This window comes from Leptosomus discolor, chromosome 2, assembly GCF_034619465.1.
Source record: "Leptosomus discolor isolate bLepDis1 chromosome 2, bLepDis1.hap2, whole genome shotgun sequence".
NCBI lineage: Eukaryota > Metazoa > Chordata > Aves > Leptosomiformes > Leptosomidae > Leptosomus > Leptosomus discolor.
In genome coordinates, this window is record NC_141392.1 from 119,437,335 (window position 1) to 119,453,805 (window position 16,471).

At 42.9% G+C, this 16,471-nt stretch overlaps 1 protein-coding gene across 2 annotated transcripts in view; it reads left to right on the plus strand.

Annotated features, from left to right (window-relative positions):
* The first annotated feature begins 1,601 nt into the window (after positions 1 to 1,601).
* The window catches only part of MFSD2B (MFSD2 lysolipid transporter B, sphingolipid), a 39,299-nt gene continuing 24,429 nt past the window's right edge, over positions 1,602 to 16,471 (plus strand). For both annotated transcript variants that reach the window (XM_086461621.1, XM_086461620.1), the window contains exons 1-4: positions 1,602 to 1,649; positions 7,063 to 7,179; positions 11,012 to 11,136; positions 15,332 to 15,455. In XM_086461621.1, coding sequence (XP_086317747.1) covers positions 1,602 to 1,649; positions 7,063 to 7,179; positions 11,012 to 11,136; positions 15,332 to 15,455 — 414 coding nt within the window. The remainder of the gene's footprint in view (positions 1,650 to 7,062; positions 7,180 to 11,011; positions 11,137 to 15,331; positions 15,456 to 16,471) is intronic.

The window sequence follows — 16,471 nt, forward strand, 5'->3', positions numbered from 1 at the left end:
GCTTGAGTTTGTGAAACACGCCAATACTATCAGTTATTTGTTGTTTCTTCAGAAGCCTTTTGAGTAAAGCCTGTGCATTAACGTAATTTACAGCAAAATTGAAATAGCTTGGAAAAGAACAAAGAGAGGAAATGTCTTCTGTAGTTTTTTTCCTTCGTGAAGAAACATGCAAATACAGGTAATAAAGATTGAAAGTGTTACGAGGATGTTGTGTGACGAGAAAACGAAGAACCTAAATGTTGTATTTGAATGTTACATGCATACCTTGTATCTAGCTTGGTATTTTAGAACAAATTACTTACTGGGGCTAAGGGACTGAGCAGTCCACCTCTGTTTCGAAGCCCTACTGGCCTCAGCCTTTAGGGACCCCTTGGAGCCTAAAAGCTTCAGAGAGTTTTCAACAAGGCCTACCAAAGCCACAGTTTCACTTCTTGAAGGTCTGGTTTTAAGAAATTTTTTTTAATGCCTTGCTCTTCCAGAATTTTGCAAATTTGCTATAATTATTCTTGTCAAATGAGGTAGCGCAGGACTTGCGTACCAATACTTCACAGTGTGGTTTGCCGTGGTTCTGCAGTCCCCACCAAGCAACCCTGTCGGTAGCAGAGCTCTGGATCAGTCGAGCCAGGAAGCCCCGTGTGTATAGATTAGTCTGAGTCCTCGTGTGCTTCCTGGTTTGTTTAAACCCTCTTCTCAGGCTGTTTCACTGTTGAAAGAATTTGTACTTCAAAATGCAGTATTCCTCTTTTTTCCCCCCTCTGATGCAGAGCATGCTTGCAAGACCATTTTGCTGTGGGCAGAGCGGCGGTGGTGGTGAACTTATACTGCCTGAATAACGGTGTCTCCTCCAGGGCTTTGAGGGCAGCAGCTCTCCCCGCAGTGTGCTCCCCGGGTCAAGTGCGGGTTTTGTGTCATCTCGGGTCCGGTTGGCAGAAGAGCCCATTGCCGGTTCCATGGTTATAAACGCATATAAATCGGAAAACAGTGCATCCCTTCAACAGGACAGAGCTGGGATTTTTAGACTTTGGATGAAAACCGCCCCAGACACCTCCACCGCCTTACACCCGGTCGTCAAGCGGGGAGCGAGGCGGGAGCCGCGGCCGCGGTGCCCCTGAGGGGACCGGCGGGGCGGGCGCTGTGGCGGCCCTTCGCCGGCCGCTCAAGCCGGTTAGTTAGCCGGCTCCCGGCACAGCGAAGCCTGGGTTTGCCGGTTAGTTAGCCGGCCCCTGGCACAGCGAAGCCTGGGTTTGCCTCACGGACGGCTGCCGCGGCAGCCGCCGCGGGTTAGAGCGAAGGCGGCGTTGCTGCTCCCGCCGGCGGGAGCTGCCCGCTCCTCTCCGCAGGGGCAGTGGCATGGAGGGACGGCAGGAACGGGGGTGTCCTGCCGCCCGCAGGGCGCTCGGCGGGCTCGCCCGTGCAGCCCTCGCCCGCGGCGGGGAGAGGGCCACTGTCTCGGGGAATAACTTCTCCCGAGCCTGGAGGGTAGCGATAGCGCCTTCGCCCCTGTCGGGAGGGCAGGACGCCACCCGCTCTCCCTCTCCTTCCCTCCGCCGCCCCGCCCCGGGCACGCAGGTGTCGGACGGGGGTGGGCTGTTCGCTTTACCATGGCGGGGGCTGCAAAGGACACCCCGGAGCGCCCGGCCGAGGAGGAGGTAAGGGGCTGGGGAAGGGGAAAGGCGGCTTGAGGAGCCCCTCGGCCGCGGGGCTAGGGTCCAGGGCGTGAGGAGCGGTCCCGCCCAGGCCCTCCGGCCCCAGCCCGCTGGGTTTCTATTCACATTGCCGGTAGGTTACGGGGAAGGGGGGTGGGCACTCCCGGGGGGTGTTTGGGGCGGCCTGAACTTGCTCCTGCCGTGTTCTGTGTGGCGCTTCTTGCGCGGCGCAGCCCGTCTCAGCGACGTACCTGAAATAGCTCTTAAATCCTTGCCGCCCGCCCCGCCCTCACCGAGAGGCTCCGTGTAATGTCCCTCGAGTGCACTACGTGCTTCGGTGGCAGCAAAAGCCTCGTTCGCTGCCCGCTCTCTGTGCCCTCCCTGCGGTGGAGGCAGGTGGGGTGTGAGTGCCGGGAGGGGCGCGGGCGGGAGGGGGGTTCACCCTCCTGGGGGAAACCCTCTCATCGGCTCCCAGCTTCCCGAGGAGGGCTGCGAGTGAGAGAACATCTAAACGCCTCCTCTTCAGACTCGGTCTTGCCGAGCTGGGAGTGGAGAGGCAGGTCAGAGGCAAGTGAGGACCCCCCGCGCTCCCTGGCTCTTGAGGGGGCATCTGGTAAAACTGGGCAGGGGCAGGTTCAAAACCGAGGGGCTGAGGTAATCCTTCACAGTGCGGTGGAGGGGCGTTCAAGCCGTGGAGCTGATGGGACGCGGCGGGCACACGCTGTTCTGGCTTGGATTTTTGTGTTCAGAAAGCATCTGGGTGAATTCATGGGAGAAATCTGAAGGTTTTAAACAGGGGTACACCACCTTTGGGTTGTAGAGCCCCTCAGCGCTATGTTGCCGGCTGCTGGGAGAACGTCCTAGGAAAGCACCACTGTGTCCTGCCTCTTTTGTGTGCCCTTGGTGTCTGCACCCAGGCCCTGCTCCTGGTACTTCTTCCACTCAGGGATGGGCTGATGTCACTAAGAAACCTGAAAACAGTCCTCAAGATACTTGGTATGAGGGACATGGTGCCACCTGTGACTATCCCGTGCTTTTAAGACACAGTTGTAATGGTTCTGTTCTGTGAGGGACCATACTGCTATTATTTCTACATTGAGAGAAAAGCTGACTTAAAAGCTGCTCCTCATTAGCGACATTTTCATTGTTTCTCAGATAAACCTAGACTAGCCTTTATCTCAGAGTCACAGGTTTTACTCTCTCTTCTTACTGCTTTTAAATTACTTGTTGGTTCAGTTCTGGACTCGACTGATAATGAATAGCTTAGGACAAAATGCAGCTGCTCCCTATGTCCGTAATGCTCATGCAACATCTTCACACAGTTGCAAAGAGCTGTTTTCAATGTGCTTAAGTACTTTCTTCAGAAATAAGATGATGTGTTGTAAACACTGTATTCAATTTCTGTTCTGTTGGGGAAGGGAATGAAAATATGGTTTTAACTTAGAGAATTAAAAATAAAGGAAATACACTCTATGAGATGCGTTCATTTTCTGTAGCAATATTTAAACTTATTCTATTTAAGAAGCAAAACCAAATCTCTTTGCTTTTGTGCTTTCTTGGTTTTCCTTGAAACACAACTAAATTTGATATGGCTGGGGCATGTATAAGTATGAAATTGTCAAGTGAATCTGAGAAGAAAAAAAAAGATTATAACTTGATGTGTTGGGTTTGTATTTAGTGGGGTTTTGGTTAACTTCATTTGATCTTCCTTTCTCTTACATGAGAGGCTGGGGTGGGAGGTTTCTTCTAAAGATTGTAGAAATAAGCTGATGTTGACATTCAACGACGCCACGGGGGTCTCTAAACAAAATTTTCATTGTAAATACTCCATATTTTGTTCCTTATTTGACCACTGCCTACACGTTCAGATCTCTAGTGAATTTCTGGAGTACTTTAAGCTTACTGACAAACTTACACAGGTGGAAAAGCTTTCACCAGAAATTACTGAAACCAAGCAATTTCTGTTGCTTGAGGAAGCAGTGCAGTGGGGAAATTCAGCCTTGAGAGAAAATCCCCGTTAGGGGCTCATAGCCAGTGCGCTGCTGTCAGTCACGCTGCTCTGCACGAGTGCGACGTTACCCTTCTCAGGATGGTTTCTGGTGTCGTTTATTAGCGATACCATGTAAACCCAACCAAAGCTGGGGGACTTACTCCTCTAGATCCTGTAACAGACAGCTGCTGTGTGCGTCTTTTCTAGTCTTAACTGTAAGCCCAGGAAGTTAAGAAAGAAAGAAATGTTTCCACTGTACTGGTGCAGAGACCTACCTTCATTTTTACCACTGTCTCATAGGGTGCTGAGGTAGAAAATGTAGTGATTACCATATAACTTCAGTATGGAAAGTCAAAGTAGATTATAGGCTGCTGCTTTTGGAAAGAGACACCAGAATGTGGAGTCTGGATGATTATTTCTCAGCAGATAAAAACTCGGAGGCTCTCAATGAAATTACCAGGCAGCAGATCTGCGATGAATGCAGCGACATTTCCTTTCACAGTACGAGTCAATCACATGTAGAACTGCTGTGGTGTGTTACGGCTTAACGTACGAATGAGTTCCAAAAGTAATGAGGCAAAATAAAAGGAAAACGGGTATTGAACAGTGATCAGGATGTAACCTCCATTTCAGGAAGTTTGTGAACTGCTGATTCCCTGCATTTCTGTGGCTGACATCTCTGTTTGCTATGCCTACCTCACAGCTTGTTTTGTTCTGAAAATAACATTTATAAGAAAAAAAAAATATAGTGGAAACTTAGCCACTGCTGTGACCAAAGTATTAATGTTGCTCCGAGATGATCGGGGAGTGTGGTTCAGAAAGTAGTTAAGCAGCATCCTGGGGGTGTGTGGAATCAGTGAGACTTTTTTTTTTTTTTTTTTTTTTAAATAAAATATTAGGGTTGTAAATTTTCTAACCATGAAATTGGTGTAAAGACAGGAGAACTGCCTACAGCCTGGAAGTTTAGATCTCTGTTGACTGTTTCCTGCACCACAGCTTTAATTAGACTAATTCTTAAGAACTTAATATTCTTTGTGTTATAAAAATATTTTGGAATCACGTCTACTATATATAGGCACTTACTTTTTCTGTGTTATCATGGCTTTAGCTACTGAAAGGACAAAGGGCAATGGTTTCAAACTGAAAGAAGGACAGAAGGAAGACATTTTTAGAGTGACAGTGGTGAGGCACTGGCACAGGTTGCCCAGAGAAGCTGTGGCTGCCCCCTCCCTGGCAGTGCTCAAGGCCAGGCTGGATGGGGCTTGGAGCAACCTGGTGTAGTGGGAGGTGTCCCTGCCCATGGCAGAGAGGGGTAGAACTAGATGATCTTTAAGGTCCTTCCAACCCAAACCATTCTGTCATTCTATGACCGCTACTGGGAAAAACAAGTGGGAAAGCAGCATTATGGATCTAAAAGTTTTTGTTGGCTTATTTTGGGGGTGGAATGGGATACAGGATTCAGACAGCAGTGGTTTATGTTTCTTGATTTCAGCTGGAAGTCATCTTGCTAATGCTTGGAGATCAGAGTGGAAGGTAGCAAAGGAAAATAAACTTTTAAAGTGCTTTAATTTCTGGGAGGATGGAGGTGAGACTAGGAGGGAATGATTAAAAAAAAAAATGGTGTTATAAAGTTTAAAAGTACACAGCCCCTGGAGGAAAGTACGAGAAGACTGCGTCATGAGTGAAGTGAACAAGACTATAGACCCCGCAAGTCTAGTAAAGCTCACATTTAATAAGACTTTAAAAAAAATGGAGAATTACTTTGTACAGCAAGGATGTGTTTAAAATCTGTTACCAAATTAAGTAGATTCTTGTTCTGATAAAGTCTGTCATGTGATTGTTTACCACTTTTTTTTTTTTTTCCCCTGGAAAGAAGAAAATTGCCAGTGCAGAGTACAAGCGAGGCCTGCTGTGCAGCTTGTGCCTTGGCACTGTCTGCTTTACCTGGGCGTAGTAATGGGATGCCACCCTGTCTTTCTCTGTGGAAACACAAAAAGGAAGAGTCCTGATACTCCTGCTTGCTTGTTCACACCCACTCAGATAAAACAGTTCAAAGGAAAATGATGAGATGATGAAAAGCTCTGTCTAGAATTCTAAAACTTATCAAAATTCTGTTAGGTAGTAAAGGCGGTAGTAAATTTTAACATGTTCAGCAATTAGGCAATGTATCAGAATATTATCATGGTGGATCTCATTACCGTATCTCTGTTTTTATCCTGATCTAATGTAAGAATTAAGGGCTTGTGTAGTCAGTTCAGAGAGAGGGCAGACCCAGGATTAATATTGCTGATCCTCTTCATGTTTCCTGGTTCCTGTTGACAGCAACCTTTAAAGAGGGATTGAAGCCTAAAAGTTTAAATTTGAGTTGGATTTGTTGTCACTTTGATAGGAATAAAAGATTAATGAAGAGTCATTTTCTTTCTGTATTTTGAGTTTTATGGCATGAAATTAAGTCTTAAGGTTTTTTTAAAGGCTTTCCAGTATTCTGGAGCTCCTACTATTGGAAAACACAGTGGTTTTCCTTAGAATTTCTGTTGGACTCTGTGCATTTTTTGTCTTTTAATTACTGTTATGAAACCTTATTTTCAGCTTTTATCTTTTATTTGGCAATTCTATCAGAGGATATTCTTGGATACTTACTGTACTTTTCAAGCATCAAAAGGCAAATGAGAGAGCACAGTTTGACGAAATTTTTTCAACACACCTAGAGTGACTTATGAGTTCCCCCTAAAGAGGACTTGGGCCCCAAAATAATTTTCCCTGTTACGCCAACTTTCACAAAAGATACATCTTCCTTTTGACTTGACTTTTCTGTAAGTCAAGTGACTTTGCCAGGGTCACACCAGCATTTTGTGACAAAGTAAAGAAGGAATAGAGCACAAATGTTTGCGATCTGTTCAGTCTGCATTTGGCTGTGGAACTTTCCTTCTATGAATGTTGTCTAACTACTAGGGTATGAGAGTACATATCAATTATTAAGGTCTGAAAGATTAATATGAGAAGTTCTTTTTTTAAAAAAAAAGTCTTCAGCCTTTAAAATCATCTGAATTAAACATTCAAAGACAAAAATAAGATCAGAAAAATATTGTACCAGTATGTGCACTTTGCAGCTTCTTGCTTGTTGTAGACTTGTTCCTTTTTAACAGCTTGCAAGAAGCAGGTAGGTAAACCCAGATTCCCTTGCAGGATGCTGTAATCTGTTTTTAGGGGCTGAATTAAGGAACAAACCCATTAAAAATCAAAGCAATGAGCATCCAAATGCCTGCTGACGATAGGGGTTGAGGGCCTGTGGATTTATTAGTGAAATACCTGTGAAACAAATACCCAAGTTTGGTGTTAACCTTACACTTCAAGCTTATGACTTCTATAGCTTTTAACTTGTGTACCTTGTTTTTCTCATAATTTGTTCTGCTTCATCTTGAACAGGAACACAGGCTCTCCCTTTGTGGCAAATTATGCTATGCAATCGGAGGTGCCCCAAACCAAATGGCAGGGAGTGCTGCTGCTTTCTTCCTACAGATCTACCTGCTAGATATAGCCCACGTAAGTAGCACAAGAAACCTTTACAGATTGCAGACTTACTTCAACCCTGATGTTGTCAACTATGTCCCTGGAATGATAAAAGGTGAATTAGCTAGTAAAGCTTTTAAAATGTCTTGTTATCATTGCCTCTAGCTGTTCAGCATCCTGGAAACTGCATAAGGTTGTCCAGAAATATTTTTTTTTCTTTTTTTTTTTCACAACTTCCCTTTGTCTTGAAATGCCTATTGTTTGCGTTTAGTTTGGGAACATTAGAATTTTAGGCACGGTAGCACTTGCACGCTTGCAGACACAAAAAAAAGCAGTTGTCTGTGTCAAGAGCCAGAGAGTATAAGATATGAGACATCTGAAACATTACCATGTTGAGGTTGTGAAGTTTTGCTCATTTGGTTTAGTTAAAAATCACTGCAGTTGCATCCAGCAGTCAACATAATTTCACATAAACTTTATTTGGTTTGTCTAGGATAATTTCTTTGCAAAGCAAGCAGAGTTATCCTTCCTGAAGGTTCTTTGCGTCCAGTCTGCGGCTCTCTGGTGCAGAAGCAGACCTGGTAAAACAAAGCAGTGGGAGTCATCACATTCATCTGACTTTCAGCTGCTCCAGCTAGATTTCACGACAGCAGAGAAACAAAGAAAAACATCCATAAGCATTTTTTACTGTTTTGGGTTGTCTTGTATGTCTGCTTGGTAACTAGGTGGGACAGGATAGAAAAAAGGATTTTAGGGAGATGAGGCCAAACTGCAGGGACTGTGAGAACAGCTGTGGCTGAAACTACATGAGTGGCTTTCAGCGCTGATGACTGTTTTTATTTGCTGGAAAGAACAGGAGGTTCTGGATCAGATATCGTTATCCATTTGCTGTTTAAGATGTCGAGAGACAGGGTATCGTGACTTGAGGGGTGGAGATGTCCAAAATACTGGGTTTACGGTTTCCTTATAAAAGTCTGATGCCAGAAGCGGAGCTGTGATTTGATGAAATTGCCAACACAGTAAGACTGGCACGTAAAACTGACTTGGGTGTCTTGTTGAGATCAAAGTCACAAGATGTAGAAAAGGGGCCAGTTTTGGACAGCAGTGTCAAGGATGTCAACTGGATGGTGTGGAGTCTGTGGTGGAGGTGGAACAGGTAACTGGGAGAGGCAGCAGGGAGCTGGATGCAGCTCTGACCACAGCTGTTTCACACTTACATACAAGTCATTGCAGATGAAGTGTGAACTGAATGAGAAAAACATTAATACAATTTTCCCAGGTTGCTTATAAATATGGCAATTTCCCCACACTCTGTTTATTGCAGAAACTGAAAATTCTTGAAGTTAGAGAGTCGTCATTTCTTTGTGTTTGTGTAGAGTGTCCAGAAAGCTGGGGGCCCATTCTTCCATCTTTAGGCACTACCTAAATAAATGATATAACAATAATTATTTTGTTAAAAAGCTCATCCTGCAACCAAATAATTTTGCTTAATATTTGTAATGATAGATTTACTACTTCATTTAGGGGCTTAATTATTTGTTCCTTGATGGTTTGGTTTGTTCTCTGAAGTAATTCTGCAGGGACAGGATTTATTTCAAGGCCTGATAAACAGCTCTGAAATCCTGTGAATTTTTCCACACATTTTCAGGGTAGAGCATGTAATTTTATAGTCACTACCTGGATTTAATTCTTGCCCACTTAGAGGGCAGAATTATTTTAGCTCTTTAAGAGATTGTGAAACTTGCTGGATGTAATCTTTCTACCTATTCTGGATCCTTTCTAAGAAAATTACATTTGTATTCACTTTCTGTAGCTTACAGTTTTTTCACCTGAATTCCATGTTCCACCTAAATTACTTGTATAAACTACAGACATATAACTGTAACCCCAAACCACACAGGATCGTTGAGTCAAATTACTAGAAGACACCAAAACCTCTGATAATAGGATCCTGGTCTTTATTTCTTTCGAGATGGGTGAATTTAGCATATTTTATCTTGTATTTTATTAACACTGAGAACTTTCTGGCATTGGTGATGACAGACACTGTCTAGATTTGGGGGCTAAGAAAATGCAACCAAGAGATGCGTAAGCCCATACTGATGATGAAGATGATAGGGTGACTACACAGACTCCACTCCTAACATAAGAGAGGTTTTAATTTTCCTCTAGGCTTTCTTCCACCTCTAGTATCTTTATTATCTAATATCCACTTCCTTTCTGTCTATTCAAGTTATCTGAACAAAATACTAATGTGAAACCCACCTAGTTTTAAGTTTTCTCTCCCTGTATCCCTCGTAACTGCAGTATTTCAACCCCTGTGTCTTTCTGGCTGCTGTTTTGGCTGACTAGTCTCTTGAGAAGCAGTAGTGACTTCTGAGCAGTTCCAGTGCAGCCCCCAAGGCAAGTCTGCCTGGCAGCGAAGGTGGATGAGGTCAACATCAGCAAACTGCTGTAGGACACAGCACAGTGCTCATCCCAGCCTTGTCCTACACTGCAGCAGTAGGATGCTTGGAGAGCCGCTGTCATTACCTGCTGGAGATTTGCCGTTCCCAAGCCTGCCCTGTTCACAAGTTTTCGAGGATGCAGTATGTGTCTCGGAGCTGGTGGTGTCAGGAAGATTGGCTGCCCCTTCAGTTTCACCTAATTTGGGCTAAGATTTAACAGATGCAATTACAAAAGTTTGTTTTACAAAGGTCATCTGGGACGTTCAGAGGTTATTGCTTCCTTCTTTCACCTCCGAGGGAATACCTACAGCAAATTCTGTGGGCAGGGGACCTGCACCAGCTGGAAGCCGTGTGATGCTGCCCAGGAGCAATAAGCTCTGCAGAAAAGCAGGGGATACTAGCTCAAGCCTGGTGGAGTATCGGCCGCATTCACCAGGCTTCCTGCTGCGTTAGAGCACCGATAGCATGAAGCATATAGCGGAAGGGGTTTTGTCTGCTGTCCCTGTTTAAGCCCCACAGGCTGTTTTGGCAGTCTCTCTGTTGATAATTGATTTGAGAAACATTCATGTTTATGTAGGTTTCAATGATATTTTTCAGGCCTACACATTCAGTGGCATGAACTGGGCACTTGGAAGAGAACCCAACTTTTTTAACCGTTGTGTGATATGAATTCCTAAGCTCTCCATAGGTGAAAATAACTATGTTGCCTGGGATCAACTGTATTTCTATATAGCACTTAAGTATGGTCCTCCTGGGTTAAATTCAAAGGTTTTTCTACTTGGCCATTTTATTCTTACGTAATCCATTAATATTTTGCAAGTGAGATTTGTTGAACATGTGCTGGCAACTTTGAACAGATGTGCCTTACGCAGTTCAGTTGTCATAGTTCAGTTCTGAGTGGATCAAGTCTGCTGTGCTACAGCCTCTTCCACAGCCACATGCCACCAGTTGGCAGCCTTGTTGGTAATCTCAGGAGATGAAAAAACATAATGCACCTAAACAGCTCCCTCTACTTTTTTCTAGATCAGGTCAAGGTAAAGATATGGGGAAATAAGGCTATGAGGGGAGCAAAGTGAGGATGATTACAGAGTCCGTCAGGTTTTATGACTAAAACAAGGGCTTTAGTCCACTGTTTGACTATCTGACTCATTTTCCTAGTTCTAAACACGATCATAATCTCTCCTTCCTTGCACTTCTCCCCCCTCTAATCCTTTCTTGCGTGGTGCCTGTCTCAGTGTCTCATTTGTTTGCTGTGGGTAACCAGTAGCAATTTCTATGACAGCAGCAGACATGTTTTGTAAATGAACTATCATTATTCTTTAAAACACTGAGGGTTTTTTCTGGAAAGTTGCTTTATGCTCTTTCATTGTATTGTGAAACAATGGCTCTTGTTTACAGTATTCTGTTTGTACTTTCAGATTACTCCATTTCAGGCCTCTTTGGTGCTGTTCATTGGCAAAGCCTCAGGTGCAGTTACTGATCCTGTTGCTGGCTTTTTTATTAGCAAAAGTAGATGGACAAAAATTGGCCGGCTCATGCCTTGGTAAGCATAAATGTGTACATATATTTACATATATATATATTAATATTGTGTGTGTGTTGTGATCATGGAATTAGACTCACTTTTATTTGCCTGTTTCCCAGACAACAGTTACTGTATTCATTCTACATATGTAAAATCAAAAAGAAAAATTGTCACAACATCTATTTCCTGGGGGTGCTGGTCGACGTCCGGCTGAACATGAGCCAGCAGTGTGCCCAGGTGGCCAAGAAGGCAAACAGCATCCTGGCCTGTATCAGCAATGGTGTGGCCAGCAGGAGTAGGGAGGTGATCGTGCCCCTGTACTTGGCACTGGTGAGGCCGCACCTCAAATGCTGTGTGCAGTTTTGGGCCCCTTATTACTAAGAAAGGCATTGAGGTGCTGGAGCTTGTCCAGAGAAGGGCAACAAAGCTGGTGAAGGGTCTGGAGAACAGGTCTTGTGAGGAGAGGCTGAGGGAACTGGGGTTGTTTAGTGTGGAGAAGAGGAGGCTGAGGGGAGACCTTATCGCTCTCTACAACTACCTGAGAGGTGGTTGTAGTGAGGGTTGGTCTCTTCTCCGAGGTAACAAGCGATAGGACAAGAGGAATGGCCTCAAATTGCACCGCGGGAGGTTTAGATTGGACATTAGGAAAAATTTGTTCATGAAAATGGTTGTCAAGCGTTGGCACAGGCTGCCCAGGGAAGTGGTGGTGTCACCATCCCTGGAGGTCTTCAAAAAACGTATAGATGTGGCATTTCAGGACATGGTTTAGTGGGCATGGTGGTGTTGGGTCAAGGGTTGGACTAGATGATCTCAGGAGTCTCTTCCAACCTAATGATTCTATGATTCCCTTTAACGTGTTCACCCACGGAAACAGAAGACATTTTCCACCACTGGAGACACAAACAAATAAAGCCAAGACACAGCGTTGTTAACAAAACTGGAAGCTCAGATCTAAAACATTCTTGAATCTGTGGTTGAATTTTCATCTTTGTCTGGATTCCTTTAGTTTGGCTTCACTCCTCCACAAAGTTGGAACTTGTTTCTACTTGTGTCCCAGTGTGCCTTCGCTTCTCACATCAGCCTTCCAGGAGCTCCAGTAACTTTAATTCTCTAGGCCTTTCAGTTCAGTACAGGATGTGTGCATACATGTGGAACAGATGTGACACCATGGCATCGAAGGGCTCAGCAGCCAGACTGCCTGACACTCTGTGACATTCTTCCTCACAACAGCCGTTCCGGTCCTGCTTCTCTTACATCCCCGTAATTGAAATACTTCATTAAAAAATCACAATGACTTTTATAATGAGTGAGGTGCTGTAAGATTTTGATCAGCATTTCTAAAGGGACAGTGTAATGTTTCACTGTTTCATACTTTTCCCTTGTATGCACTCTAGCTAGTACATCTGTATGTGTGCTGTCCGTGTGCCATAAGGAGAGGTTAGAAGAAAGTAAGTTACTTGTCTAGAAAGGAGACTGATGGGTGTGAAGCAAGAAAATTGGAAAGGATTGGTCCATGTTAGAGGAACCCAAGCTCGCCTATGCCATAGGGCATTTATTCGTTGGGCTTTTTATATTTTGGAAGTCAAGCGGAGACTAAGTAGTTTGTGAAATAGGGAGTCTCTCATCACTGCTCTGTCTCATGCAGGATGTATTGTAAGATATTTAGAATTAACTATGAATTTTGGATTAATGTAACCCCAAACTTGATTCACAACAAAATCTAAGAGTAAATGTGGTAGCGTGAGCAAAGAAGTTGAATTTTCATGGAAAATAAGCCTAGATTTTTTAGCTGCTGTTTCTCATGCTGTCGTGTGATTTTTAGGGCTACAGAAACTTGTCTGTGGCCAGCTTATATCTGACAAAGAATAGAAGGCAGATACATGTTGGAAGAAGGCTGAGAGCAGCTGCTCTTGGCCCCAGGAGGAAAAGGGCCTTCAAGTCAAAGTTTTTGTCAAGATCTCCATGGGGAAAGAGGAGCTTGCTGCTGTTTCTCTCTTCAGGATTTGGTTTGTGGCAAATGGTAACTCCACAGGTAAATGAAGTGCTTTTTAATGAGCACTGAATTAACCGAGTAACAAAGTTATTCAAAAAGAAAATAACATTTTTATACAAATGCCGTTAGATGTAGTCTGCCTTTTTTCCTAGTTCTCTGAAAATACTGCAAATACATGTATGTGTTAGTGTTAAACTGATGTTAGAATAACTCCTATCCTAGAACAAGATATCAGCCCTCATGAAGGATATGAAAGAACTTATCAGCCCTTTGCACTGTAAACCAACTACTGTACAACTCTCACTTCTTACAGGAAAAGTGCTTATCTAACCCTCCCTTTAGTATGTGTTCACCAAACGGCTGCTTTCTTTCCAGAAGGATTTTGTCTGGGTTTTTTTGTTAGTGGTAATTTTTTTCATGGGAATTTTGTTCCTACCCTTTGGAGGACAGACCATATTTATACAAAGCAAAAAATGGATCTTCCATTAGCTTAGTAATACTTTAGTAATTTGAAATTCTGCCTTCTTAAGTGAAGCAATGGAAATGGCTCAGAAAATCTTGCCAGCAAAGCAGAAAGATTAGTAAAGAAGGTGAATGTTTAACTATAGCTTAATACTGTACTCAATATAATAAGAAGACATCAATCACTATTGATCTTTTATGTAATACGTTTAAAAGGTGTAAGCAAACGTTGACTTGAAACACAAACCTGGTCAAATATTTTGTCAAAGGAGATAACAGTGAACAATTAGGTATTCAGCAACTTCAGCAAAGCTCTGAAAACTCACTGACATTAATGAGGAAAGGGAAATGTCGAAAAAGGATGGAAGGGGAGAAGAGTACTAAGAGGGTTATTGCTGAAAAGTTGCATGAAAAATTGACCATGAAAATATTTCACTGTGGTGACTGTCTGGACAGCAGTCTGGAAGAGCTCATGTTTTTGCAGAGGAAGGTAGATTCCCTGAGATGTGTTAGGATTTTACCCTTAGTTGTGTTTTCCATTGCTGACCAGCTGTGGATGAACTGTGGCCTGGGATTGGAGGGACAGAGAATACCAGAACCTGGCACTTTCCTTATAAATGCTCAGCTCCCAGTGAGGCTGTCCATCCCAAAGAGCAGTGTGGGAAAGCCATTGTTTTACTAAACTATTTACCCACATTAGTCTTTTGTATTCCAGGTTTTCAGTTCACGATTGCAAAATAATCAGCTGACCCCCAATGTCAGTAGTGCTGTTGTGAAGGGATTAATCTGGTTTCTCTTTTATGTGTTTGGATATTTTTTGCTGGGATCTTGGTCATCTAATTACATTGTTTAATGTTTGATTGCAAGAATACAGCAGAGCCCTGGTGCTGCTGCAGCTCAGACTTTTAGGAAATAATAGCATCTGACCATATCACCTTCCATATCATGGAGTCTGACGAGTGTTTTTTGCATGCAATAATTTTTAGACTAATGTAATTAATTGCTGCTTAATGGTAATGTCTGGAATTGAAGTTTCTGTTGTTCTTTTTTTTTTTTTTTTTTAAGTCACTTTCCTCACCAGAAGATCATCCTTTTGTGTTTGAAGTGATTGGGAGTTTTGCTGTTGAGTTAAATGGAACAAATTAGCATATACCCAAGAAGATACAGACTGTAGGAACTCTAGCAGTGGGCTGTCCGTTATCTTTTATGCTGTTTCCAGCATTTACTGTATCAGCGTATTTGCACTTGCTTGAAGTAGCAGTGAAGAGGCTAAATTGAGAGGAAAACTGAAGTCATTAACGTTGGAAGAGGGAATCCTTTGTAATAAGTAGGCTTGTGTAAAAATTGCTGAAGTGTGCGAAGAGATGTGACAATAGAGCTTAGTTTCCCGTGGTTCTTTCTAATAAATATGTAGTCTGAGACATGTACTAAGGAATGGTGATACAGGTATGCTGTTACAGTGCATCTTCAAGGAAATTGTGTCTGTTCTGAGTCAGATGTTAACTGAAATATAACTCCGTTCCTTCAGATTTGCTGGGGTTTTTTCCATTTTATGGAGGTACTTCTATACATTTTACATTAATCTGTGTATTTAATGCACTCTAACACTTAATACTTAAAAACATGGCATTATTGTAATGAGTATTAGAAAAACTGCACATAAAATAAATTGTATTATATTGATTATTAGCAGGAAAATTTAATGTGCTTTGCTATTATTATGTTAAGATTATTGACCTATGTTAATCATCTTTGCAGGATGCTGGCATATACACCCTTCACAGTTGTGTCCTATTTTTTTATGTGGTACCTGCCTCCTTTTATATCGGGAAGAGTTGCGTGGTACCTGACTTTCTACTGCCTTTTCCAAGCACTGAACACCGTAAGTAGATTACAGGTCATGATGTTCTCAGCAGTAACTTGCTTGTTTTCTATCTACGTTAATGCATTCAGATTTAGTAAACTGAGATTTACCAAAATTTTACATTTAACTTCAACTTCCAGTGAGTTTAAGGGATAGGCAGATGTCCTTTTATCAGACTCTCTGCAGGTTGATGGTTTCTGCCAATACTTTCTCTGGCAAATAACCTGTTGATTCAGACAGATTACCTCCAGTCACTTTCATTGGCAGTGCCCTAGATACTCAATTCACCCTTGTGTAGATCAACAGAGACATTCAGATTCCTAATTCCAGTTAGATTTCTAACTTATCATAACTTCTATATTCAGGAGCAGACTAGGAGACCAAGTAGATTTGTGGCATCTAGGTAATGTTCTTTCTTCACATAGTCATTCCAAGTACCATATTCTGGGTGTTTTGACTCAAGCTAGAAGGCAACGCAAAGTCAGGGTACCAGAGCTGAAATAGTACTGATGGTAGTCATCAAGATATTTATTCCTGGATAGAAGAGTTTGAGCATGTGAATTTTTAATGCAGCCCAGAACTTGCAATATTTATGCAAGCCATCATTTCAGTGGATCCCAAAGAACTTCTGTGACACGTTCCATGCCGTACGTGTAGGGGCTGCATCACCCTGTTTTGCCTTGTAGTCAATATCGAGGTATCTTCCATGCAAAGCAGTATCACACAGCAGATTAGGACTGGAAGTGACAGCTGCATTGCAATTTGGCAGGGTGTATCCTAGCTGATTGAATTCCACTGGATCATGTTTTGAAAAAGTGGTTCCCAGACATTTTAAATGTTTGTATGTCCTGTTTGACTTTGGCTTTTCTCCTGTTTACAGATCTGTCGGACCTGGGAATTCCGTATTCCTGTGTTAAGCTGGAATGTTTCCCTAGGTCCTTTGTCTCCTCTGTAGAAAGATGATCTTAATAGTAATTATTATTAAGATAATATTTATTAATAATAAAAATAAATCTAAAAATTAATTTTCTTTC